At 44.0% G+C, this 26,368-nt stretch overlaps 1 protein-coding gene across 2 annotated transcripts; it reads right to left on the minus strand.

Annotated features, from left to right (window-relative positions):
* Positions 1-24,681, minus strand: KLHL20 (kelch like family member 20). Of its 2 annotated transcripts, XM_032192563.1 has the most exons (13): positions 24,639-24,661; positions 23,754-23,787; positions 23,577-23,637; positions 15,814-16,387; positions 11,400-11,558; positions 10,117-10,211; positions 8,782-8,897; positions 8,212-8,395; positions 6,934-7,077; positions 6,631-6,764; positions 5,845-6,053; positions 4,168-4,274; positions 1-1,922 (listed from the first exon to the last, which is right to left on the minus strand). In XM_032192563.1, exons 3-13 carry the CDS (start codon positions 23,597-23,599, stop codon positions 1,838-1,840), a joined length of 1,830 nt encoding a protein of 609 aa, XP_032048454.1. In that variant the 5' UTR covers positions 23,600-23,637; positions 23,754-23,787; positions 24,639-24,661; the 3' UTR covers positions 1-1,837. The 2 variants fall into 2 exon arrangements, with proteins under 2 accessions (XP_032048454.1, XP_032048453.1); XM_032192562.1 differs by lacking the exon at positions 23,754-23,787 and having other exon boundaries at positions 24,639-24,681.
* Positions 24,682-26,368: the final 1,687 nt, after the last annotated feature.

Below are 26,368 nucleotides of genomic sequence, written 5' to 3' on the forward strand. Positions count from 1 at the left end.
AACAGCATAGAAGAAATTTATTAAGATAGCACTATTTATACAAGTTACTCATGCTAGAAAAAAGCATAAATGATAAATGTAAACATTTGTTTACAGAATACTTGTTTTCCTTGTAAAGGTGCAAATGATTTTCATATGTAAACACAATATCAACCTCGAGGAGAAAGGGGCTTTTTAAAAACCTTTAATGACCCATTTATTACTGTAGTGTAATTTTTACTATATTCAAGCACATTAAAATGCTGAGTTACATGAATCAAACTATGAAGTTAAAGAACTTAAGATACCAGCACTGCCTTTTTCATCTCAAGAATTTACAGTCCTGTCCTCTTATTCTTTTAAAATCAGATTTAGTAAGGTCCAAAGTTACGTCAGGTGCAACAGGTCTTTCTTTCATACTGTATAGAAATTACAGTACAAACGTATCAGAACCTTTGAGTCTAGAGTTCCTCTTTCCTCTCTCCCCACCCCTGGGTACCTCTGCACTCACCAAAACATGACAAGTTACAGTGCCAGCAAAGAGTCCTTCCCCTCCAAACTCTTTCATGAGTCTCAGACCTTTCCCTGCTCAAAACCAGCCCAGAGAAAGTACATAAAAATCACTAAAAGGGAGGTTACCATCTCGTCACGGTCGGTGTTTTACAACAGGAATTCTGAAGACACAGACAAGAGGCAGGAGGGCAGCTAAGGTGATGCTAGTCTAAGCATTTTTCACAGCAGGCACTGACTGCGGGTTTGCCACTCTAGCAAGAAGCTGAGGAGTGTTGATCTAGGCTAGTAAGAATTAACAGATGACACCTGCATACCAGCTTCAGACAAAGAGTGATATCTAAGTAGGCAACGTGAGAAAGATTTTTCTAAGTAAGCAACAAGTTGTTTCTAGGTTCATATACAGGGGCGTTGAGAGACAAAAGCTGAACTTCTGTACCATACACTGTACACTAAAAAGGCATTGTCTGAAATCCTTTTCACTCTCTTTTGGGGCATTTCACTGATTCAGTCAATAGATGAGAGTTCCAGTTCTACTTCTTGCCTCTAGCAAGACTGAAAAGATACACAGGGCACCCATCTTCATACCTCTCCTGTACTCTAAGAGACCCTAACACATACCACAAGGGTTGGAACCACAATAGCTTGCAGGACATAGCCCTGCCCTAACCATCAACTCATCAAAACTCAAATCGCACACGCACATATACATATATATAAAATACATATATATATGCACACATATATATGTATATAAAAAGCTGGAATCATCGCTGTGAGCGATACAAAGAAAATACATGATACAAATTAAATGAAAAAATAAATATACTCTGAGCACAGGAAAGCTTCTGTGCAAAGGTGGCACCTTGCAGGTCAAGTACTTTTTTTTTTTTTTTTTTGAAGCTCTCTGTAAATAAGGCAAAAGCAATGTTTTCCGTATCACTTTCCTCTTTCGCCCACCACACAGCTGCCACATCCACTGCTCACAGCAGGAGGGAAGGCAGGAAACCCTCTTCCTTGCCAGACTCCCATTATAGCTTGTAGTCTTTACATCAGTATTACTTACACTATAGCGACATTTACAGTTTGGTTTATTCAAAATTGTAGACTATTTAGAAAAAATACGGACATAAGCGACACTTCTACTTTTGTCCAGTGGTTCCCTGGAGTCTGACAACGTGGTCTCCCATTGGGCACACTCTGACAGAAGTCATTTTTATAGTTCCATAAGAAAGAGTTACATCGGGTCTAGACCGTTCATACTAGAGCTGCAAAGAGGTCCAGTGTCAACAAGTCTCTTCAGTTTTTCTAGAAACGAGAAGCTCGGGGGCTCCTTCCCTCTCAATGCTTACCATATATGAGATTCACAGTGTGTCATTTTGATAACACCTACTCCTCCTCCCAGCCGGCGATAGTTCATCCCACCGTACAACCTGCAAAGACACGGCTTCCATGAGCACACTGCTTCACCTCCTTCATGGTGCTACCAAGGGAAAGACTGAACCAGCCTTTGAAACCACAGTTACCCCACTGATAACCTCTGGTTACAGCGGATCGTGACAAGTTGCAGGGCAGCAGGCTTTTTATATACTTCCAAGGTAAACACTTCTATTTGCTTATGCCCTTCTCCATCAAAACAAAAATTGCTTCTTGTTTTGACACGATAGTTTTCTGTTACTTGAGTAATCACTTGCTTTCTCCCTGTCTCGTTGTGTGCAAGATTTAAAAAAAAAAAAAAAAAAAACAATTTACAGGCTGTAGCTGACCTTGGGCTAACGTTTTGGATAGCACTGGATCAAGGATAAGGTTGTCACTTACAATTCAACTTACATTTCTAATACCCTAAATTCATCTGATCTGACCAAGATGTAACACATCCCAAGCACCATCTGCTTCTCCAAGATATGCTACCGAAATGGTGCCTGCATTTCAGATGGAAATCTGATCCCTATAGACTCCAGTATCCTACTCACTTCAGCTGCATACTTCTGTGCCACTGAAGTCTACTGGCAGAAAGAGGAGCTCTTCAAACAACTCTTACTGATACCATTTGGGATTAACAAATTGTATCAGAAGAATTTCTCATCAAGCTACACACATATACTGAAAACCTTCTCAGAGCAAGAAGTTCAGCAAAGAAAAGGAAGACGACCAGATGTTGATTAGCTACATCGAATTAAGCAGGGGGAAAAGCCCACAAGCTACTACCTTGAACAACCTCCTAAGCTTCTGTGGAAGCCACGCCAGACAGTAACTCTTAATGCAATATATGTCATGGTTACAGTCACTGGAAGTAGCTGAAACGATGCAGCTAAGGAATATGAAGTACGTATTACTTTCTATTCAGCTGTTCTTTCCTCAGCAGTTCATAAAACATTGACCATAGCTCAGCAAACAACGGGAAGGGTCTCTACTGCTTCTCATGACACCTTCTCTCAGAAGGATTAATTTACTTGTATTATTATACCAGAAAGAATAAGGACATTAATTTCTATTCCTCTCCCTCCAATCCTTCCTGATTACTAAAGGAACAAGAATACAGATAGGAGATTGAAACTTTATACTAATTAGATTTAGGAATAAACATACAGGTAATTGCTTTCGAGCATAGTTATGAATAGAAAAGAAATGGGAAATACAAACCAGCAATTTCATGATTTTCTCTCATCCTGTAAATCAGATGAAATTCTAATTGCTGCCTTCCAGATTTAAAGGGGAAGAACATCATATGCTCTAAGTATTTCATTTCAGCTCCTCCAGACAGATTTGGAACTCAGAGCCTCAGCTTGATAGCCAAAAATGAGTAGGCTGAATTCTAAAACACCATGACTGTGAGCTCGTTCTGCTAAGGGCAAGCGTGTTTTTGGAAGTAGAAGAGACTGAGCCCAAAATAAACAGAAGGGGCAGATCTCTTTCGGCATGCTTCATTGTTGTACATTCAAAAGCAGCATTTAAAAACAAATTAGGTTTTAGTATGACATTTTACCTAGAAAGACTGATAAATAGCTTTTGTCTGGGTCTCAATAACCTACCTACCTACACATGGCTTTCCAACCTGAAAAAAAATGCAATGAGACTTTATTCATTAAGTGTTAGTTACCCTTTGCAATACCAGGGTAAAAAAATAGGCAGAACTCACTCCCACTTCACCTAAAATGGAGTTAATGGCTGGAGTTCAAGCAGAAATTTGCAAGAAAATGTTTCTCAACTGCCCGTTACTCCTGTAGTCATGGACATGGGGATTGCAGTAGGTAAATGACATCAGGATATTAAAACTGTTCAACTTCCATCCATATTTAAATGGAGAAGTCATATTGTCAGGGAAGGATTTCACAGTCAGGCACCAGTGACAGAGATGCAAGCCTGCCACAAGGTTAGTGCGAGCAGCAAGTGCCCCTTGTATATAGGGGTTTCTCAGCCTTAGACTGCACTTCTGGAATAATGTGGTAGCAACAGCTGAAAGAAGTTCCTGGGTCTTCACTTTTTTTCCCAATACAACCCTCTTTCTTACAGTTTCATGCAAACCAAGAGGCTACAGTACGAAACTCATGCTGGTTACTGCACCAATTTCCTCATGATGGTGTATGTCATTTTTCTAATTTGCCTAGGACAGTTCCAGCTGGGTGGCAGCAGCCACGGCTGGAGATTGCTATTTGATTGTTTCACAAACTTAGTTACCTCCATGTGTTTGCATCCGGATCAAACACCTCAATGGTCTTCAAGTACGTTGTGCCATCAAACCCCCCCACTGCCATTAGCTGTCCGTTCACCACTGCAAGGCCAACCTGCAAAACAACCATCACAGATAGTCACTGTTTAGCTGGGATGTACTGAAAAGACACGTTCCTCAATGCATGCCCTGAAATGAATGGTTAAAACAAGTATTAATAAAAGGGTTTAGTAACCGTGTTTGGGGAAAGTCAATCTACAGTTGAGAATTTTTGGAGAAAAGAGGACAAACAAAATAGTATATTCTAGCTAGATGCATTCTAGGCTGATACAGGATGCTACACAGTCCAAATACTGGGTTTAAAATTACAAGACATTAAGAGGTTAATATACGTCTGAAAACAGAGAATGTCTCAGAGAAAGAGGAGAAAGTTCCCTGTATTACCAGCTACAAGAATTGGAACTGCCTGAATGGTTACAGACACATCAGGCCCTAAGCCTTTGCCAGCCAAAACACATCGTGTCCTGGATGGAACTTCTTGACAAGAGAACACACACCCCGGAGTATCTACCAGCCTACAGCCTGGAGTGCTTGCTTAAACTGTAACAGAACCATACACAAGCCCTGGCCTTCTCCTTTTGGGCTATGATTTGGACCATCTGTAAGCACCCTGGTCTCCAGCCTACCTTTCTACAGAAGTGCAAAACCACCAAAATCTCAAACAGTTCTATGGTTCAGGAAGGTCACCTCTATTGAAAACATTGTGGTACAGAGATGACGACAAGAACACTATGTAAAACACTCATTGTTTTGCCTCTGAGGAATTTAGAGCAAACTCAGGAGGGCTGCAAATACAAATGCATCTGTTGAGCAATTTCTACACAAAGCACATATGAAATAAATTCATAATAAAATAACACTTAATGAGTGACTAAGAGGGACAGTGCTGAACAGTGTACTATAAGCTTGAGGAAGGAAATATACATTCTGTCCCCAAAACCAGTCCTTGAGCAAGTTATGATTCACACTTGCCTCACCAGACACTGAAATACTAACATACAGAATTAATCCATGCTTTACTATATAATCCAGTATCCAGCGATAAATATTCATAACATTTGCATCTGCCCAAGCAAGATGACTACTTAAAACACTGTGTTAATCTTTTGTTCAGATGCCTACTAAAAGCAGGAAGATTAGCAGTTGATGAAAACACGCTGTCACTTCCTATACCCACATGATTTGGTGAAGAGAAGCAACATTTTAAGTGAAAGCCCAAAAATCCTGTTCCCACACATGTAAAGGCAATGAAAAGGCTTAGCAAGAAGTTCATATCTAAATACAACTGCCCAGTTTTCCAGCTCTTCCTTCTGGGCAGGTAGGTTTGCTCATCTCTAAATTCATCCAAAGCACATTGCAGGATGAGACCAGGTACTAATTTGAATAGTGTTCTCTAATACTGAATGTCCCCGTCTTCAGGCATGTTAAGCAGCTGTCTATGCCATGACACAACTACCACTTCACTCTCAAGTCTTAAGTTGCTTTGCCTCTTTGCAAACATTTCCCTCACAGAAGAATAGAGGTGAAAGTACAGAGGAAGCAAGAGGAATATCTCAGAAGATGATGCTCTGTCCCACGCTCTCACACGACGTACATTATAAGCAAGCAAACCAAGCCAAACTCACTCCACTCCGGCGGGATGTCATGGCCACAACAGGAGACCACTGGTTTGTTCGAGGGTTGTATCTCTCTGCACTGCTGAGCTCTGTCGTATCGTCTCTGCCTCCCACAGCATATATCATGTCTTGGTACACCGCACAGCCCAGGTGTTTCCTTCTAGTGCCCATGGGTGCAATCGTATGCCAGCGGTTCTCCTGGGGATTGTATCGTTCCACTGCAGAGGAAACGACATTTTTGGACAACAGGGTTGGCAAGCAGTGCTATTGCTCTATCTGTAAAGGCACTACAGTTTCCACACAGCAAAAATATAATGTACCAGTTTGTTCTGTCACTCTAATGTTTCCCTTCCCTAAAAAGGCTGCTATTCTCTCTCCTCTCTCCAATCCTACACAATCAATCATATAAAGCATCTTCGCTCAAGAATGAGTTGGCAGTGCTAGAAAATGATCTGCATTGGCATCTTGCAGTAGTTTGACCTTTGGTACCTTCCCTGCTGGGCAAGGGCTATTGCAGGGGGAAAAAAAAGATGTGCTTGCAGCTGTTATGCAAATGAACGAAGTATGGTATTCAGGAAACACTGCCAAATGCAGCATCAAGAAACAAAAAGACACCATACACAATCAGGTAATAGGGGTTCACAAGCTCATAGAGTGAATAACAATAGAGCAAAACCACACCTGAAGGAGAAAACAAACAACCACCACAGTATTCAACTACTACCTGGAGACTTAAGGACAACAAACAGGACCGTGACAAGCTCTGACTGCAGTGAGGGACAGCAAAAGGCATACCAGTATTGAGAGGAGAAGTTCCATCAGAGCCTCCTACTGCATAGAGGAAACCCCCTAGGACAGCCACAGCAACTCCCAGGCGCCTGGTGCTCATGGAAGCCACTCGAGTCCATTTGTTTTCTTTGGGATCATACCTGGCAGGAAAATAAACACCAGAGCTCAGCAAAGCATCAACGTCTTCACAAAAGAGGCAGAAAGACTCATCTTATTCTCTCCAAAGAAAAATCCCCGTGAGATTTGAACATTTACCTTCTCTGAAGCTGATCTGCACCTGCTAAGAGACCCACTTTTAAAATTAAGTACCTTTCCACAATGTTGAGACAAGAGACACCATCCTGGCCACCCACGGCATAGAGGTAGCCCCCAAGAACTGCTACTCCAACACTGGTCCTGCAGGTGCTGGTGGGGGCCACGTCACTGCTCCACTGATTGGTCTTGGGATCATATCTAGAAAAATACCAAAGAGGACAAGTTGTTTGTCTAGGATGCTTCAGACTCCCCCATGCTTGGGAAGTACGGAGGCAGCAAAGTTTGCCTATCTTGAGCTTGAACTGCACCAGAACTATTTGTAAGTTGAGTAAGTATCCCAAAATGATGTAATGCATGCAACATGTTATCCCAAGGATGTTCAAACTGCAGCTTGGATGATTCAAACTGAAGATCAAAGCTTCAGACTCATAAGAGAGCAGATTACCAGGGTCTGGCTGACACACGGTAACTTACACTTGTGCAGAGAGCAGCAGGCAGAGTTGCTCCGCTGGATGTTCTCTGCAGGTCACACAAGAACTCAGCTAGCACTGAGTGAGACCTGCACTTTAGATAAAGATGAAGGAAACAGGTGGACTTGGGAACCCAGAGACAAGAAAATACAGTGCAGAACATTGGAGACATAACGCTAGGGTCATGATTTGGGAGCCCAGAAGTACGCAAAGAGATGCCGAAAGAAGGGTAGGAATGAGATATTTGTATAGCTCATTGGATTTGTTAAAAGGAAGACACTGAGAGCGCTAGGAGTGCTTGAGTCATGGGGCTTTTAGCCATGCAGACTGCCATATGCTGCTCCCAGAAACAGGAAGCTTGACACAGCTTGTTTGACTCGTCTTCCACAGGTCTAAAACTGACCTATTTTCCTCCTCCTGTGTTTGCAAGGTTCCTTTATTCTGTAGTTACCAACCCACAATGAAATTCCAGGATGCTTTCCCTCAGCATTGAAGCTATGCATACCGTAGCCTCACCTTCCTCAACAATGCTAAAAACAAACCAGCAAATGCAAAGAAGGTTAACCAGGATCATCACTGCTCCCAACTACAGCCAGACCCACCTCCTGCCTATTCCTTCCTTATACCAAAGGCTACATCTTCTCTCATTCAGTTGGGGATAACATGAGAAGGTGCTACATGTGAAGACCTAGTTCAGCAGTAAACCAACACAATATTGAAGGGGTGTCCACGTAGGTAACAAATTTCAGGTTTTCAGCAGGAAAAGAACACAGGTCACAAAACCAAACCATTTTTAAAAGGCTGCACCCAGGTTTAGATATTCAGAGCTAGCATTTTGCATACAGGCCTTATGAAGACCTACCTTTCCACACTGTTAAGATAAGAGGAACCATCGTGGCCTCCCACCGCATAGAGGAGGTCATCCAGAACACTGACTCCAACGCCACAGCGTCTTTTGCTCATGGAGGCCACCATCCGCCACTCGTTGGTCTGAGGGTCATACCTCTCCACACTGGAAATCGCATCCCCGCTGCACCAGCCCCCCACTGTAGGAACCAAACACAAGAAATGGTGTCACAGCAATGCACCAAGCTCACGTATTGTACATGTGCCTCATACAAATGATCCCTCTGGACTTTGTGGCTACTGGTTTAAGGCTGACATCTCTCAGAGTTCCTCATTCCTCATTATAACTGGAAGACAATGTCATTTTCAAGGTGATTTACATAAGCTTGGGAGTACTGTGGCATTAATACCACCAAAAAGATAACATGAGCAAGAAAATTAAACTCAAACCTCCAAATATGAACACACAGGTCACTTCAGAAAGATGTGGAAAAGATTAGGCTTACAGGAACGCTATCACCAGAAAAAAAAAATAAAAAACACAGACTTGAATCTCCTGACTTAAGCCAGCAGGAGCTGTACACACCTGCAAAGAGTACTTCTCCACAGCGGATGGGTTTGCGTGGTCTGGTTCGTGGTCCTTGCATCAGTGGCCGCTCCTGCGGCAGCAGGAGATAGTTTTTGGCTTCATCCACTAAATCCCTGTGCAACACAGGAAAATATTAATTCCCAGAGCTGACGTGATACAGGTCTAAGGAAAAAGCACAAACCAAAACTGATGGCAAGAGCAGCTAGCAACAGTTGTACAATTTAGGTATTCACAAATCACGTAAGTGCATGAATAGCTTTAGTTAAAACACGCACTGTCACCTAAATACTCATCAACTGCTTACAAGTCATTTACACAGTGACAGAAGTAGATCAGTATCAATATTTGGCTGGAGTTTAATATTAGATACTACAAGCTATAAAGACGGACTAAAAGAATGATGAGATTTGTCAGGCTTACTGTACAGAAAAGAAAAACCCAGTCTGCTTCAGGCTAAGTCTTAACAAATCAGTGGTTTTGCCTAGGAACAAAACAGGACTCGAAAAGCACACAAATACATAATACACACACAACCAATAGATGGAGATAGTACCCTTCTGATGAATATTTTCTCCATGAGCTCTGGCCAGCTCACAATGTCCATCCATTCATGACTTGTCACCTGGTCTAATCCTAATATTCCAAACCCTTGAATAAAACAAAAAAGAAAAAAAGTCCTCCTTCCCTCTAAAAGCGTGGAATTCCCCCAGTATGAATGCTTAATTCAGGAAGAGAACAGTTTAGCCTATCCATTTAGCTTTTCCACATTAAGCACAGAAAGAAAAATTGCGTGCTTCATAGATAATGCAGAACTCAGCAAAACCAGAAAGGTGAGACTTATACCACAAGAGAAGGAAACAACAGTTTCTTTGCACTAGCATTGCACAAAACAGCGGACTCTAATCCTTGAGTCCTGTGGAGTTATCAAAGTCAAGATGTTTTGCATACAGAAACTACTTTAAGTCATGAAGAGATTATGAATAAATACCATGGAAGTGGTAAGCTGCAATGAAGAGCCACGACTACAGAATTAAAAATGTGAAATGGAAAACAATACACTGAAGGGTATCATACCAAAAGTCAACCTGTGTACCCAAAATCTGCTATTTCACTGAAAACTTTAAAAGAAAAAAAAAAATCCTGTATGGCACACTACCAACTATTATGCAAATAGGAAATGCTGTCTTGCATTTCTTCTCCTCCCAGTTGCAAAAGAGGAAACTGAGATATTACCCATTTACTAGTGACAAATAAACAGTTTCAGAGAACAGATGTAAATAAGGCACGCAAAGACAACACAATCCTATTCTGTAAATTAGCAAGGAGATTTACCGGCATTCCTCATCGCTCTTAATAAGAGGATCAGAGCCCACGGTACCCACAAGAAACTTGGGACTCAGCAGTGGCAGACGGACATGCTGTAGGACCTACAACACAAACCAGAATGTCACTGTAGATAAGTCACATATTCCCACACACACAAAGAGAAGTAAAATTGAAAAAAAAAAAAAAAAAAAAAAGATTGGCTAACAAGTTTTTGATAAAAAGTTAATTATTTCTCTAGCAAACATCCATGGTCATTTACAATCCAAACTCTAGCATTTGAGTTTAACATAGCACAGCTTACAGTACCTTCGCCTTTTCCAAATATCAATTTAGATAGGCAGAAGGCAGGCAGGCAGTTTTTGAAAAGGGACAATCCCTTTATTAACTGATGAAAATCTGATTTATTAACAGATGAAAATAAGCTCACAATTGAAAACCTTCACAAAAATACAGATGTCAATATACCTGCCTGAAACACTAGTTAAACATTTTATCAACCATTTAGCTCTCTTAAACGTGAGTGGTATTGCAGATAACAAATAACATCCCTTTCGTAACAGCTTAGAATTCAGAAGCACAAACAGGTACAGACAGAGGGGCCTAAAAAGGCACACAGTTTAACACCATTAAGAAGAGCTAGCTTGAGGACAGCAGAGTTTTTGTTTGCTTTTAAATAATTTTCAAAAGCTTTCCACCAAATAAAGTTGCATTTAGTATCAGCATTTCCAAAGTAAAAACACTGAGGTAGACAGACTCTCGCTTCTTTTGATCAGAAAGCCTGGGACTTCAGAGGCTTTCCAGTTGACAGCTTTGTCAGAATGGGTGCTTCTTTGTGAAATGGCTTGGCCTAGATGAAGCGCTGCATTTCAACAAAACCATTCTGACAAGCTCCAATATAAGATCGTGAGGGCTGTGGCATAAATCAAACAGCAGAGCTTAAAGACGCACCTCAAATGAAGGCAAGCTTTTTCTTACCCACTATTTTTTTTTTGTACAACACTCAAAGCAATCCAGGCAGGTTTGTCTGGACAGACCACTGGAATGATCTAGTTTGGCAAGTCCTACCTGGAAACAATTCAATAAAGCCCCTATTAAAAGGTCTAGCCACTGCATCTTTCAGCCTAGATGAAAGGAAACTGCAAGCCTTCTAACACAGGTGGAAGTCAGAGAGAACTACTGTGCCACTGCATGCGTTCAGAACTGTCACGCTGCTGTTACACCGCCGTATCAGTCCTCATTACTCTTCCCCTAGATAAAGCAGTCTCAAATGTTATTGTGCTCAGCATTACCTGTGGCAGCTGGGGTCTTCTTTCTTGAATGCTGTATTTCACCCAGGCCATCACCGCGTTGAACACCTGCTCTTCGCTGCGAACATTTAACTCGTCACTGGATATAATGTCTATGAGCTGATTGGCAGGAAGCAGCATGAACTCCTCGCTCTCCATTACCTGGTTCAATGGAAAAAGCAGCAAAAAAAAATGAGGACAGCGCCCAAAGCACCAGAACCTTTCACCACTCCGGCACTTCAGTGCAACTCTAAAGGACAGACAGCCCGCTTGAATTAGAAACCAAGGGACTGATCCAATGAAATCCCAAATATCCATCGCTGCCTTGACATCAGCACACGAAGGGCTTGCAGTATGGTACAAAACGCAGACCCTAGCAACACAGATGCAAGTGAAAAAGTATCACAGTTTTTTAGTATGACACTTTTAAAGGGTTAAACCACAGAACATACTGATCAGGTTCCAAAATTTAAGAAAAGTAAAGCCCTTCTTTAAAATCAGCCTTCTCTTTCACCACATGTAAAAATAAGGTTACGCAGGTGACAAATACTTGACTGAAAAGCAGCATCAAAATAGAGAGGATCTATTCACAAGGAATCCAAAGCAGAACACAGAAGCAAGTCTCAGAAATAAGTTACCAGAGGCACTGTAAAGAATATGGAAAATCTTCCTGAATGCCAATTTGCGGCAGAACAGAAAATATTTCTGGACAGGGAGACTGATTCATTTGATCCCGTCTCTTTCATTGGTTTTAAATATAGAGAGAGCACGTGTGAGTCCAAAGGCACTTAAGAGGGAATCAGAGCCTCCTAAGGACTCATCCCTTGTGAAATTCAAGCCACTGACAATCTGCAAACGCGTTAATTCCTTCGGTACCCAAGACAGCGACCGATTTCTCAGGAGGCCTTGGCTGCTGCCGGGGGACGGCTCGCACAGCACAGCCCAGAGCACGCGTGCACCAGGCTGCAGAATACCTCGGGAGGCTGCAGAGCTAGCACACCACTGCGTCTTCCGCACAGGTACCAGGTAGATGGCAAAGCTGCAAGAAGCTAAGGGAAGAATTGCAGAAAAGGTTTGATTGATAACCATTAGCTCAACTTCCCCACGAGCATTTCCAGTCTGTAGCCTGTAATCCGAGAGATTCAGTAAGAGAAGATAAATATTGGCTTGTCTTTCTAATTTGCAACCACATTAGAATTGCACGACTTATGCTATGATTTGCAGCATAAATGAAAGAAAAATCCATGCTCATAATGATACCATTATCTCAACAGCAATTACATGTACAGTTCTTTTAATTACCTAAAGAAATGGCTTAAAAGCACTGAATAAATGTGCAGAAATTGCCCAGTTACTGGCAACAACAAATACTGCTAAAAAGAAACACAGAAAACAATCAGATCAGTCACCAGACTTTGTTCTGGGATCCTGTGGGCTTTCAGGGGCAGCGAGAGTCACAAGGTGGGCCCACGCACTTCTTCAGCCTCAGCCTGCCAACAGGGTGGCTCACAAAGGTCTGTATCAGCATTTTTCCAGTCTCCCCATCTCCTAATTTTACCCTGACAGTTTAAGCACTGCCTCAGACTCTGGAAATGGAAGCTCTGGAAATAACACTTACGAGTTAGGGTCGGTCATCCAGGCTACCCCTTCCACCCTCTGAAAATCCAGCTGCATCAATAGCCCTACAGAACTCACTGTAAGCACTTCAGCAAACGAGCCTATTACTGCCATGCAACTCGCTAGTTTACATAGTAAAACTAATTATTCAAAATGCTTAGGCTTATTTTGGCTTAATTATCAGGACACTAATAATTATCTGACTAGTATTAGTGGTCTGTTTGAGTGACTTGCTTACAAAACGTGAACAAAATCAGGGAAGTGTACAGTACTCATGTTGTCTGCTGCACTTAGAATAAGTGTCAGAGTAGATAATACAGAGTGCAATTTTTGGCTATTGATACAAAGTACGAGTTGTTCAGCCTTACGTGGATTTTCTCCCTTCACGCAGATGTCAGAGACCAAACAAAAAAATATGAAGGCTGTTCTCACACAGCGGAGCTGTTAATAGAACCATTTCACATTACACGCACAAGATTCACTAGGGGTTTTAGGCAACATATTAAACTGAGGGAAATAGAAAACTTGGAAAAACATTTCACCGAGAAGTTAATGATGTAATGCAGTAATACACATAAAAATTAATAGATCTAGAGGTTAGCACAGCAGAGGACATAAAGCAATTCAGACTGCACTCAAAGTAACTGCATGGGCTGGCCGGATGCCTAGTGCTTAATATTTTACATTGCCATTCAGGAAATTCCCATCTCGTGTTTCTTTTTGCCAGCTTGGAAGAACGATGACCACACAGCCTCCGCAGAGGACGACATTTTCTAACGTTCTCTACCTCCACATTGGAGGATGCTTAAGTAGCCAAGTCACTGGCTTACATCAGGGGCCACCAATCCACTCTCCAGATGGAAAATAACCAAGCCAAAACACGAGCCCAACAAGGACCACCATTAACACGGGCTGCAGAGAAACAACTGAAAGCAAAGAGGGGAGCATTAGGGATGAAGAACAGCAAAACTCTTGGAGTACTGAAAGGGACACCAAAGCCTGCCCAGGCCAAACAGTGAGCTAATCTAAGCTGTTGTTTTCCAGAGGCCATGATTTAGTTGAGTCAATCATAATTCACATCATCTTGGAGGAGGAGAGTGTTTTCTAGAGTGCAAAACTTGCCTGTGTGTGCTTTCACAGGGAAAACAAACACAGGAAGCTATATTTGAGAAACTGCGAAAGAAAAGAACCCCGTAGTGTGCAGCTCTTAACAGCCAGCTGCAAGTATTAATGCTAAAACATTCAAATACAAAATTGTTATGCTGTTAAGAAGTTATTTAGAGGCTTGTAAGCATGCCCTACTCATGTAATAATAAGAAGAGCACTGCTCAAACCATTAAAACCACCAAGTACTGAAAATAAACAACCATCTGGTTACCATCCTGCTCCCGAAAAAAAAATGCAGAAGAATAGAAATGCAGAGCAAGCAGAGAGTACATAAAATGGTCAGATAAAACATAGGGCTTTCTGGGAAATCACCAAGTTCCAGAAAAAACAGCCTCATGTTAAACAGCAAATTCTGTTTTCCAGTCTTTATGGTTAGGAAAGCCAGATTTAATTGCAACTTTTAGAGTAAGCTGCTGTCATGTGTCTACAGTTAGATAGCAAGCATTGTCTCCAGTGTGCCCAACATTCAAGTTCAATTGTGTTTGCTTCTGCTCATAATTTTCTTAAGTATTATCTGACTGAAATTAATACAATTCCAATCTGTTCCCTCCAGGGGGAAAAAAAAGTCTGCAAGCTGCAATCAATCACATAGTGCCACTTCTCTGGGGAAACTAAATTAGCATCAGTACCCAGGTTCCAGAGTTCCTACCGCCTTTGGAAAGGATCTACCTGTGAAGCAGGTGAAAAGAAGAGGTTTCTCCACAACAGGCTATCTGCTCCGAGGGACAGAAGAACACGGTTTCTGGAGAAGTCAAGAGATGAATCTTTCTACCAGGGGGGCAAACCTTCATACTGAGAGCACTCACTTCCAAAATATACACAAATTCTTGCGCCTCCAATTAGGGCATCTGGCAAGACACCACTTACAGGCATCACGCTCTTTTCTGCATCTGGGTGTAATAGTTAAGTAAAGACCCACTCTTTTCCTAGTACTGCTCAGGGAATCCTTCATTATGCTGATCCTTCCCTAAGCTGGGAGATAGCAACTTTTTTTCCTAAAAAAAAAAAAAAAAATCTTATGTGAAGAATTAACGAAGCAAAAATAATTTGATTTATAAAGGTCAGCCAAAAAATAACCTAGTTAAATTACTTTAAAACAAATTCTGCTGAATAATAGATGCAAAAAATCCTGTTTCTGCTGCAGCGAGAGTTGAAGACTCCTCTGAGGCAGCTGTATGCTCCCCACACACACCCACGTCCAATCCCTCTACTTAATACTTTTTTTTTTTTTTTTTTGATGTATTGTCCTTATTTTAAGGCCCCTCCAATCACAAATACTTCTGAAAGGGAAGTGCAATGCCACACAGTTGTGCAGCCACCTCGGATGCAACACCAAACACCAGCGATGCCTGTGGCCCTGCCTTCCACATCACATTCACCACAGAACTCCAGGGGATGAAATGCCACAGATCACACACACAATAACAGCACAACGTAGTCCTGCAGGTACCTCTTCTGTCTCTGTTCCCCAGCTAACAGCTATCATCCATCATTATTAGCGGACCAAATGGCAAAATTTGGAAAGAAGTATAAAGTAAGAGTTGCCCAAAGGTCTCACAGAAAGAAGCATAAAATAAGAGTTGCCCAAAGGTCTCACGTTTTAAGCCATGGTTCTAGCACAGGGGCTCCTTACCTCCTGGAAGTTGTGCTGGGTGAACTTGTCAGCAATCCTCAGCAGTTCACGGCACGAGTGAGTATCAGCAAAAGCTCGGATGCCCAGGCAATTGGAAGGGTCCAACTGTCTCTTAAGGAACTCGCAGCAGGCCTCCTGGATCTCGGCCAGCTGGAGAAGGCAAGCAGCTGGCAACAAGGTCTGGACATTCCCCTCTTCCACAGTGATCTGAGAGGTGTAGGCAAAGTCAATGAGCAGTTCCATGGCCCTTTCGTCGATGTCTCTGATCACAACTTCTGTCTGCCGACTCTCCGCCAGCTCCCCCGTGAACATGGCTCGGAAGTAAGGGCTGCAGGCTGACAGGATCACCCTGTGGGCGTAGATCTTCTTCGCACCGACTACCAGCACCACATCGCACAGCTCCCGGTGCTTCCGGAGAAGATTGATGACCTCCAAAGTTTGTCGAGGGTGCTTGTCGGAGATGTAGGGCATGCGTGCAGGCTGTGGCACCCCTTCCGGCAGTTTGTTGGGATCTCCGAGTGTGCAGCGGCTGGTCACGTCCATTCCGGTCTCTCCTGGTCGAGTACTGGTACACCTGCAGCACGAGACAGGACCATCAGCAGCTCATCGATCACTGCCAGCCAAAGCTTTAATGCTCACACCAATTACAGGTGCAAAAACAGCACTGCCTGTAGCTCCGCGTGAGAACGTGAAAGTAAATACACACAAAAAGAAGCAGTGTCAAGCCAAAGTGTACCTAGAAATAAACAAATGTCCACCTTCAGGCTTATATTTATATCTATTTTATATGCTTTTTATGACACGCTGCTGTAACATCCAACTACACATACATATTTATTAACTGAACCTCCAAAGAGCCTTGTGTGGTAGAGAAATATTACCCCCATTTCAGAGACAGTGACTCAAAGCAATGAAGATTATCTGACTGCCCCATTCTCACTTGAGTTTTGTCAGTGCTGGAGATGGATTTGCACTGCAAAGAATTCCAGTCACATAATTTAACCAAACTTCTCTGCTCTTCCACCTACCTTTTTTTATAGGGTCACTCATCACTGATACCTGAACATGCTCAACTGTCACGCAGACTTGGGTAGCTTAAAATGGCCCGAAGCCTACAACAAGGATCTTTCAGGTTCACAAACTATCCATTTAATCATTACCTCTTCTGTTATTTTTGAATTATGGGAGCTTCTGACACAATCCACCATCCCTGACACGTTTCAACAAAGGTTAATCCTTCCCAAGAATGGCAGACTAGGAGCTGCAGAAGGCGACTGGGATTATCAAACCAACCAGAAAAAGTCAAAAACAGAGTAATCAACTATTAGCCTATGAAAAAAAAAAAAAAAAAAGAAAGAAAAAGTCTAGGTGGTAATTTTAGAGATGAGAAATCATTTGGGAAGGTGCAAGCTAAGTTTCTGGCACAGAGGAGGTAAGAAATACTGTCCTGCTAGCTCCGTGCATAATGTTCTAGCTACTTGCTGTTCTTCTTTACATAGCTTCAGCTCTCTCTCCTCCATCCCTCGCATCCCCAAGTGGATGTCAGCTCCGCCGTGGTTGAAGTGCAACATCCCTCTGTGCAGCAGTGCTGAGATGATGCTTGGTGCCCCGTCTGTAATGGTGACACCCCACACGGCTCCTGGATGCTAACTGGAGAGAACAGGAATGCAGGATTGCCCCGAGCCCTCCTGCACGTCTGTAGGGATGAACCAAGCTGACACATCTCATACCTCACTTTGCAAGCTGTCTGCCAACATCCCCGGCTTCACTATCACATTAGCACTGAGTTCAGCCATAAACAAGAAAGGAATTAAACCCAACTCTGCTTTCAGCAACCCGCGTTTGCAGATCAGTGCACACTAAGTGTGCCACACACTCACCTGAGACGTCATTTTGCATGCTCAGAGCATTATTTCTGCCCCATACCATATATGCAATTGCTAAAAAGGATGCAACAGCACCTATCAACTGCTATGGAAATAAAGAAAACACCGGAAATTCCACTTCAAAAGAAAACATCATTTGGAGGAAGTAAAATATACAGAGCAAACCATCAGAGTGATGGTAGCTCTGAGTAACCAGTGAGTGCACAGGCTGCTGGAGGTACGCTGAAAGAGCCAACACACATCTTATCCATTCCCAGCTCCTCTGGTGCACTGTATTTGGGAGCTACACTACCTCACTTTGTTCATACTAAGAGTTAAAACGAGATCGCTCTGCAATTGCTCGATGTATTTTGCAGCATGCTTGAAGGAAAGGATTAAATAACTCACATCCTTTCCTCTCATTATTATGTCAAATGCGTTTTTTAACCACAGGGAAACCAGTCTCTTTGCAGCAGTTCAAATTATTCACTTGCATCTTAGACTGTTTTCCCATTCCCCCCACACCCTCTCCTTGATCATCGCGTTCAGATGTTTCAGACCATTACCTCTTCCTCATATCTTACTTACACAGATCCAGCTGGGTCTCCCCTCTGGGTTTTGCTGCTTGCTTCTGCTCAGCGTCTGCACCTTAAATGCCTTGGCTTTCTTTTTAATTTATTTCTTATTTTGTTTTTAATCCCTACTCTTATCTTTCTTCTATCCATCACTGCTCTCCTTTCTTGACACCTCTGACAAATCCTTCTGCTGTTACCCTGCCTCTCACTCTCCTTCACCCACTCCTGTCCCCCACAACCCAAGTTCACCTTGTGGGGTGACGACCATTTTCAAAGTTCCTCACAGACAGTGCAGCTAAACACTCCCTGCAGTAGCAAAATAGAACTAAATTCAACGGTACTCCTACAAAAAAAAATCAAGAAACCTTGGCTAAAGATTAATTTACCTAATGGGCTTTCTTTTGTAGTCCTCAGCAGCAAAGGCCAGAGGATAAGTAATTTAATCCCTCAGCCAAGGGATGGAGAAAGGTGGGGACAAAATCCTCCTGTACTGAGTCTATCTCTTGCTAAGCAAGCAAAATGGATTTTGTTGTGCTTTGGGGATTTAAAGCTGTGTCAAACCCCTGGGGGAAGGAAAAAAAGAAAAAGAAAATAAAAAGGCCTGATTGAGATGCTTGCTGCCGTAATAATTTTGGGCAGTTGGTCATAACCAGGCTGTCCGTCAAAGCATCTCACCATAGAACAAGCACCCCTGAAGCTGACACCCATTTCACACAGCTACAGACAACAAGACACAGCCTAGGACCGTGACAGGAGCTCCTTTATGAGAGCAGGACCCCTTCACCATGCCCCAAAACATACCAGGCTTTCCTCAAACAAAGGCGAGCCCCTAAAAACACCCCTAAACCATGTCTCAGAGAGCTTTTTGGGTCGGCACTGATTCGAACTCCAAAAGAGACTGGATTAAGGCTACGACCCCATAAGGATCGCAGTGTGCCCTGCCAACACCACCACCCAAAACTCCTCGATGGAGCAGCTTGTGCCAGGTGCTTAGCCAGCCAGATTTGGGCCTAGCCCTGCTGTGCCAGGCCAGAAGAGGCTTTTCTCTCCAAATCTGACTGCTGAACACATCTCAGTCAGCTAACTGAAAAGGAAATTGCTTAGTAAGAACTGCAGGAATTTCTGCATTGTTTATCCGAGTGCGCCCATTGTATCCAGCCTCCTTCCTTCGGGAAGGAAAGTGCTGGTTAATGATTAAAGAAAACTGAATGGATGGAAAAAGAACAATAAGCAAATTAGCACTTCTGATTCATCCATAACTTATCTGTGGGCAATGCAGAAGCTAGTGATCAATGGGCTCGGCAATTTCCATCCTGGATCAAGCCAGATGCTGGATGTTAAACACCGTGGGTTGCTGCTATGCGCAGGCACAGAAGTGTGAATTAAAAGGACACCGTCCAACGGCATGCATCTCCACAAGGATAATAATTTCACTGCATTATGTGTGCATTATGCATATATATGCATAGAGAATGAAACGATGACTCAGTAGCTTAGAGGTGTGAAAGGCATAAGGCAGCACTTGATTCTCACATGCTAGGCTAGCTGCTGCCCCCCCTAACACATGCAAAGCTAAGAGCTGCTCCTGAATACTTGGGGTGATTAAGAAGAGTTGAGGGCCGAAGAAGAAATGTGTATGCAAGGATAAAAGATTCCTGCTCAGCTATGCAGATATTCTGGGATTAGCTTCCATCAAAATGCAGGGCTGGGGAAATCAGCAAACACAATGGGATTAAGAAAGGGCTGACAAAGGATCAGTTTTTGTAGCACACTGCCGAAAAGTACAAATGGGAACGCAGACAGTCTGCCACGCTGGCAGATAAATAGGCTGCTCTACCTCCATTTTATTCATCTATGCCAGTTCCCAAAACTTCAATCATTAACACAGGCATCTATGAGACACCCATCCTTACTGCACACAGCAGCTTCTTCAAAAGTTCCAAAAATATCAAAGAAAAATACTTTCCAATACTGTCACAGAGCTCCTTAACTTTAAAGTCAGAATGGCCTGCATTTTTTTGGTTTAAGATTACGTCCGCGTTAGCATGAGATTACAAGAAAGCTTTAATGTAATTCTGAAAAAAAACAATAGTTTGACATGAAACAGAGACCCATGAAATAGAACAAGTAACAGGCTGAAAAAGTCAACTGAAATCATACATTGCTCTCATGGACTTCAATAGCAATGGATTTTATCAACAAACGAAGATAATGAACCAAGCAGTAGCAATTTCTGTCAAAGCCTAGCTTTGAATTCTATGCATACACAAAGAAAGGGTTTCTTATTACAGAACTGCCAGGACAAAGACCTTCGGTCTACTACAACACTGCCTACCAAGTAAATGGAAATGCCTAATTGTGGCAAACAAACCTCTGAATTAATTAGAAATCTAATTATTAGTAAAAAATACTGCTGACTTCTTTTCTTACCTAGACAGCAAGGTTTAGTCACACGTCAACAAGGCTGTTATGCAAACAAGCACATATAAAATAATACTGCTGCCAGGTTTATGACTCAAAGTGAGGGCAGCAGTGATCCGCCATACACATCCCTATTTATGTTGCTTAGTTGGCTTTTCATTGTCCAAACCCAGAAATCACTCAGTTTCACCAAAAATGAGGACGCTGATGTGCGGAAAGATGAGTTTGTTCCTTGAGACTTCCAAAAACCCTCCTAAATTTTTTGCAGTTTGTCTTGGAAAAGCAACCAGTTCATTTCCCCAAGCACAACACCAGGCTCTGCAACCTCGCCTCCTTGGCAGGGTTTGGCTGCCTGCGCTGAAGCCAGCTCCAACACAATGTCGTTGTCACCTGGGAGCAAGCAGGCTGCTGGAAAAGCGCTTGGTGAAAGAGCCAGGAGGTCTCCCACTTGGCCTGGGAGCTGCTCCAGCCCTTGTGCCTTGCCTGAGCTATGTTACAGGCACATCAGCGCCTGGCCACATACCCCACTGGCACTGACCTCCTGGGCTGGCTTTCTGCTTTACCCCAGCCCTTCCCCATCACTACAGACTTGCCTGATGATTGCAGGACTCGTGGTCACCAGATCTGCTCTGCCTTCTTTGCCCAGGTGCTGTTGGACTTTGCCCTTCTTGGTGAGGTCCCCTCTGCCTTGCTGTTGCCTTCAGCAGAACAACTTCTCTTGCCGCTCCCTGACAGAGAGAAAGCGCAGCCTGCCCCAACTACCACTTCACTTCTGATGCAAGATAAATTCTGCTCGAACATCAGTGCATTCGCTCTGCTACAATCCTGACAGGAGCGGCTGCAACTCATTTTCTCTTCAAATTGTGCTTCCCATCCCCTGGACACTGTACGCATTTGATACCAAGTCACCATGCTTGTTAACACACGAGCCTGGCTTCCCTCCTCTTGCAGGATCTGCCACGACTCTCGCTCGTGGTTTGAAATGGCTGCAGAGCCCTGAGTACAAGGATGAAAGCAAGTGCTCCCCCAGCTGCTTAGCTGCACTTCATAGGAAGATCTGGGAGCCTGAAACCCAGTCAGGAAGCTTTCATCCTTTTCTGCTAAAATAAGCAGTAGAACAACAAACAGAAATTTTAACAATCCACACAGAGGCCCTTCCAACACAAGGATATTCAGGAACTGAAGTCCACAGCCCGCTGTAGAGCCATGCTTGTCAGGCTAGACTGCAGCAATACAACACATGCAGGCACAGTGATCCACTGAAGGGTTAGCCCAAAAATAATGCCTGGGTAAGTCTGTCAAACACATCATCCCTGCTCTGCACTGGCTTGCCACAGAGGGAGGGAAAACAAAAGGTAGTGAAAGGTCTGCACCAGAAAAGAAAACCTCTCCTTCTTCAGCCCAGTGCTGTTACCCAACACCAGAACTACGCCGGCCTGAGTGGCAGACAGAACTTCTAGGACAGCAAACCTAAGGCCATAACCCCCAGAATACCTCTGAACTTCAGCACTTTTGTTCTCCACCTCAACGCCACAAGGAGAAATCAGCAGACAAGTTTACAACCTCGATTTTCCCATTAGGAGCCCGAAAATAAAGGAGAGAAAACAAGAACACAAGCCCAGCTATTCACAAATTCCATGCTATTTTGCAAGAGCATTTTGATAAATGGAGTACAACATGAAAATCTGAAGAGATATGGTTTTACGTTAGTTAAGATTTAAACAGTCTCAGCTGCAGAAGACGAAGATGGAAGAGAGCTGGTCTGCTACTTAATTTGTCTCGGAGTAAAAAAGAACTCACAATAGAGCCATATATACATCCTCACTGTCTAAAAACCACATTTCTTATCTTGGCAAAAATACCAAACAATACATAGCCTCAGTGATGCCCATATCATGTCCCAAGGTTTACTCATTAGCTTAACTGAAGCAGCAGCACAGTCTTTTTTGTTGCGCTTGAGGGGTTTATTTAATTAAACAACAGTGTCACTCCTCAAGGGTTTAAATGATTATTTATTTCTTACCTCCTTCTACAACATAGAAGTCAGAATAATATTTTCTGCAAATGCTGCAGCTAGAAACACTCTATATATTCATGTACGGTTAACATTCCTTGTCTTCTCTCACACTAACATTTACAGAATTAGCCATAGTAAAGTTTCCCTACTTTTAACATCCTAGAGTACAGACAGCCTGGGCAATTTGCATTAGTTCCCCTTACTTCATTTGGAGGTGTAAAACTTCAGGATGCTTTGCTTCCACACAGCTTGCATGCAGAAATACATCTGCTGTTAAGACTTGCCATTGCACATTTGATAGGGAACAACAGCTAGAACCAGCAATCCCGTTTGCCAACCTGCCGTCATGCTAATTTACTGGAACATTTTTTTTCCTTCTACATAACAGATAATGTTTCTGACATAACCACAGCAAGGCATACGCCAGACTTAAACTTCAGCTGCATCTTCAGCTCATTAGAACTGAGGCAGCTGGCATCCATAATTAGAAGAGGAAATCTCCTTTTCACCCAAGACCTTACCCCATCAAAGGAGCTAAACTCCTTTAGTTAAGGGGAAAATAATACCCCTTAGAAATCATCTTTATTCCCAGGCAATTTATTTCACACAATCATAACACAAAAGTAATTAAATACTGGATTTTAAATGACAGTAAGTGAGGGGGGGGGAGAGGAGAATGGAGAATTATAGCTTGTTTCCATACCCTTTTTCTAGGAACATATTGAAAGCTAAATATATAGAAGCAAGGACTAAAGATAAATGCTTTATATTCTAATTCTCCCATCCAGGTCTTAAAAAAAATAGTTTTATGGTGTAGGCACTTCTGAAACCAGCTCACATTATACTGTACTGGGGTAAGAGAAGGACAATTGGTTTTCATCTTACCTGCGCATTGGCTTTCCGTCCATGCACCGTGAAGAGAAACCTTCACTCTACACTTCAAGACCTGATCCAAGACAAGAAATAAAAAAGGTGAAGCAAGAGTCTTCTTTCCTCTTCGGTCTGACTCTGGGCCAGCAGAACTGACCACACGCACATCCTCACATGCCTTCAAGCTCTTACCCAGCTATAAATTCACAGCCCAGATTAACGACGTCTAGATTGCAGAGAATAAAGCAGAAGAAAACATAATCATCATTAAAGGTAATTTCACCGCAGCTGCATAATGATTCTTTAGGCAAACGGCACACACAGATCAAAGCCAGCAAACCGTCTGCCTCCCCAAATCCTTCTAACTCCTCCACCAAAGGACAGTGTCTCGAGGAACCGGGTGGGCTCCCTCTCACCCCTCGAGCAGAAGCAGCTCTCTCCCTGAGATTCAGCAGAGATCTAAGGCAGCCTGGCACCCTCCAAAAAATCACGGCACTGCTGGGCCAGAATTCAGTGCAAGATAAAACCAGGGCCTGGAAACTGAAGATAACTGCGTGCCCAGAGGTAAAAGCGATGCTAATACCAGGACTACACCTGCAAGGATTACTGATGCTGCCTGGTGCTGGCCATGTCCCCTCTACCTGCCCATTTTCCGAATGGTTTAACAGCTGCAAAGTGCACAGCCCGTCCATCCCGAACCACTAATTTCTGATTTTAGCGTAGATTATCCCTGCTTTAGAACAGCACCCACCACCTCAATTCCAGTTTTAAGGTCTGAGCGAGGAGTAAATTTATTTCAAGCGTTATTTAAAGCAGCAAGCACGTCTTCTTGGAAGGATGCTGTGTCCCTGCTGACACGCACCGCCTTCCCCCCACCCAAAAACGGGGCGAAGCGGGCAAACTTTAGGCAAAACCACCAGACTGCGGCTCCCCCGCTGCCTCCCCCCCGCACCCCGCGGGCACCCTGCGGACACCCCTAAACCGCTGAGACCCGCCCCGAGCCCTCCCCACACACCCCAAACGGGGCTGCCCCGCCGGCTCCGTGCCCCCCAAAGCCCGGCTCCCTCCTCAACTCACGCCGGGCGCGGTCCCGGGCCGCCGCCGTGGGTGCCGAGCGGCAGGAAGCGCAGGGCCCGCACCGCCCCCAGCCCCGCCGCCACCGCCGCCCGCCCGCCCCTTCCGGCCCGGCCCCGGCCGCCCAGCGCCGCCCCCACGCCGGGGAAGCCCGAGGGGGGCGAGGGGCAGGGGGCTCCGGGTGGTTGGAGCGAGGGCTGGTGGTCGCTCTGCTCAGGGTGGTAGTCAGCACAAGCAGCAGTGTGCTTCCTCAGCACAAAGCGCTCAGGCTGGCTCTTGCCCTTGTGTGACTTTCTCCCTGGTTTCGTGCCCACTGGGATGCTCTGTCTGTGGGTTTTGGGACAACATGCCTGCAGGGGAATGGGAAAAGCTGTGAGGTGTCCCCCAGCCCCAGCAGGATGGACCACATCCTAACAGGGTGCCCCTGTCCCGCTGAGGTTTCCTAGGGGTGCCCATGGCCCTGGTGGGTGCCCAGGACCCTGTGAGTCATGGCCCTGGGGGACTAATTCCAGAATATGAGAAAAATCTCAAATATTTTCTTTAGATAGGATCTTACATGAAGCTATTTTATTCGCGATTGCAATGGCGGGCATCCCGTCAATTAGGAGCACATTTTAGTAAACAAATCCTAACCTTTTATTCCCTATTACCTGACCCCTGCTCACCTCCCCTGTTTCCTCATAGGCTGAGTACTACAGGTTCACAAGCTACTCAACGCTCCGCTATACCATATATCACAGAATCACAGAATTTCTAGGTTGGAAGAGACCTCAAGATCAGATGTACAAATGAGACCTCAAGATACATGTACAAATTTTCTTTTTTTCAATCCTTTAATTTCTCCTTTCTTATGTTTTGAGAACTTGTGATCTTTGTTTTACTGTTCTCACACTGCTCATCCTGTTTTCTCAAGCTTCTACCTTGTTTTGGAACAGCGAGGCCTTCTACTGTCCGCTTATCTACTTAGCATTTCTCCTTGTTATGCCTACACAGCTACCTTGGAATACAGAAAATCAGCTCTCTACTGCAAAAACACAACTTTGTTTCTCACAGCTCCACTCCTACTTCACAACACTTTACATTTGAAGGCTCTGCATAGGGACCTGGAAAGGCTGGATCAATGGCAGAGGCCGAGGGGATGAGGTTGAACATGGCTAAGTGCCGGTCCTGTGCTTTGGCCAGAACAACCCCGTGCAGTGCTACAGGGTTGGGGCAGAGTGACTTGAAAGATGTGCAGACCAAAACCATCTGGGTGTGTTTGTCGATGCTCACCTGAGCATAAGCCAGCAGTGTGCCCAGGTGACCAAGAAGGCCACCAGTGTCCTGGCTTGTGTCAGGAATAGTGCAGCCAGCAAGGCCAGGGAGGTGGTCGTCCCCCTGTACTCAGCTCTGGTGAGGCCGCACCTCGAGTGCTGTGCTCAGCTTTGGGCCCCTCACTACGAGAAGCACATCGAGGCCCTGGAGCGTGTCCAGAGAAGGGCTGTGAAGCTGGTGAAGGGCCTGGAGCACAAGTCCTGTGAGGGGCGGCTGAGGGAACTGGGGGTGTTTGGGCTGGGGAAAAGGAGGCACAGGGGAGACCTCATTGCTCTCTGCAACTCCCTGAAAGGAAGGGGAGGGGAGCTGGGGGTCGGCCTCTTCTCACAGCTAACTGTGATAGAACTAGAGGGAACGGCCTCAAGTTGTGCCAGGGAAGGTTCAGGTTGGAAATCAGAAAAATTTCTTCTCAGAAGAGC

The sequence above is a fragment of the Aythya fuligula genome, chromosome 8, assembly GCF_009819795.1.
Source record: "Aythya fuligula isolate bAytFul2 chromosome 8, bAytFul2.pri, whole genome shotgun sequence".
NCBI lineage: Eukaryota > Metazoa > Chordata > Aves > Anseriformes > Anatidae > Aythya > Aythya fuligula.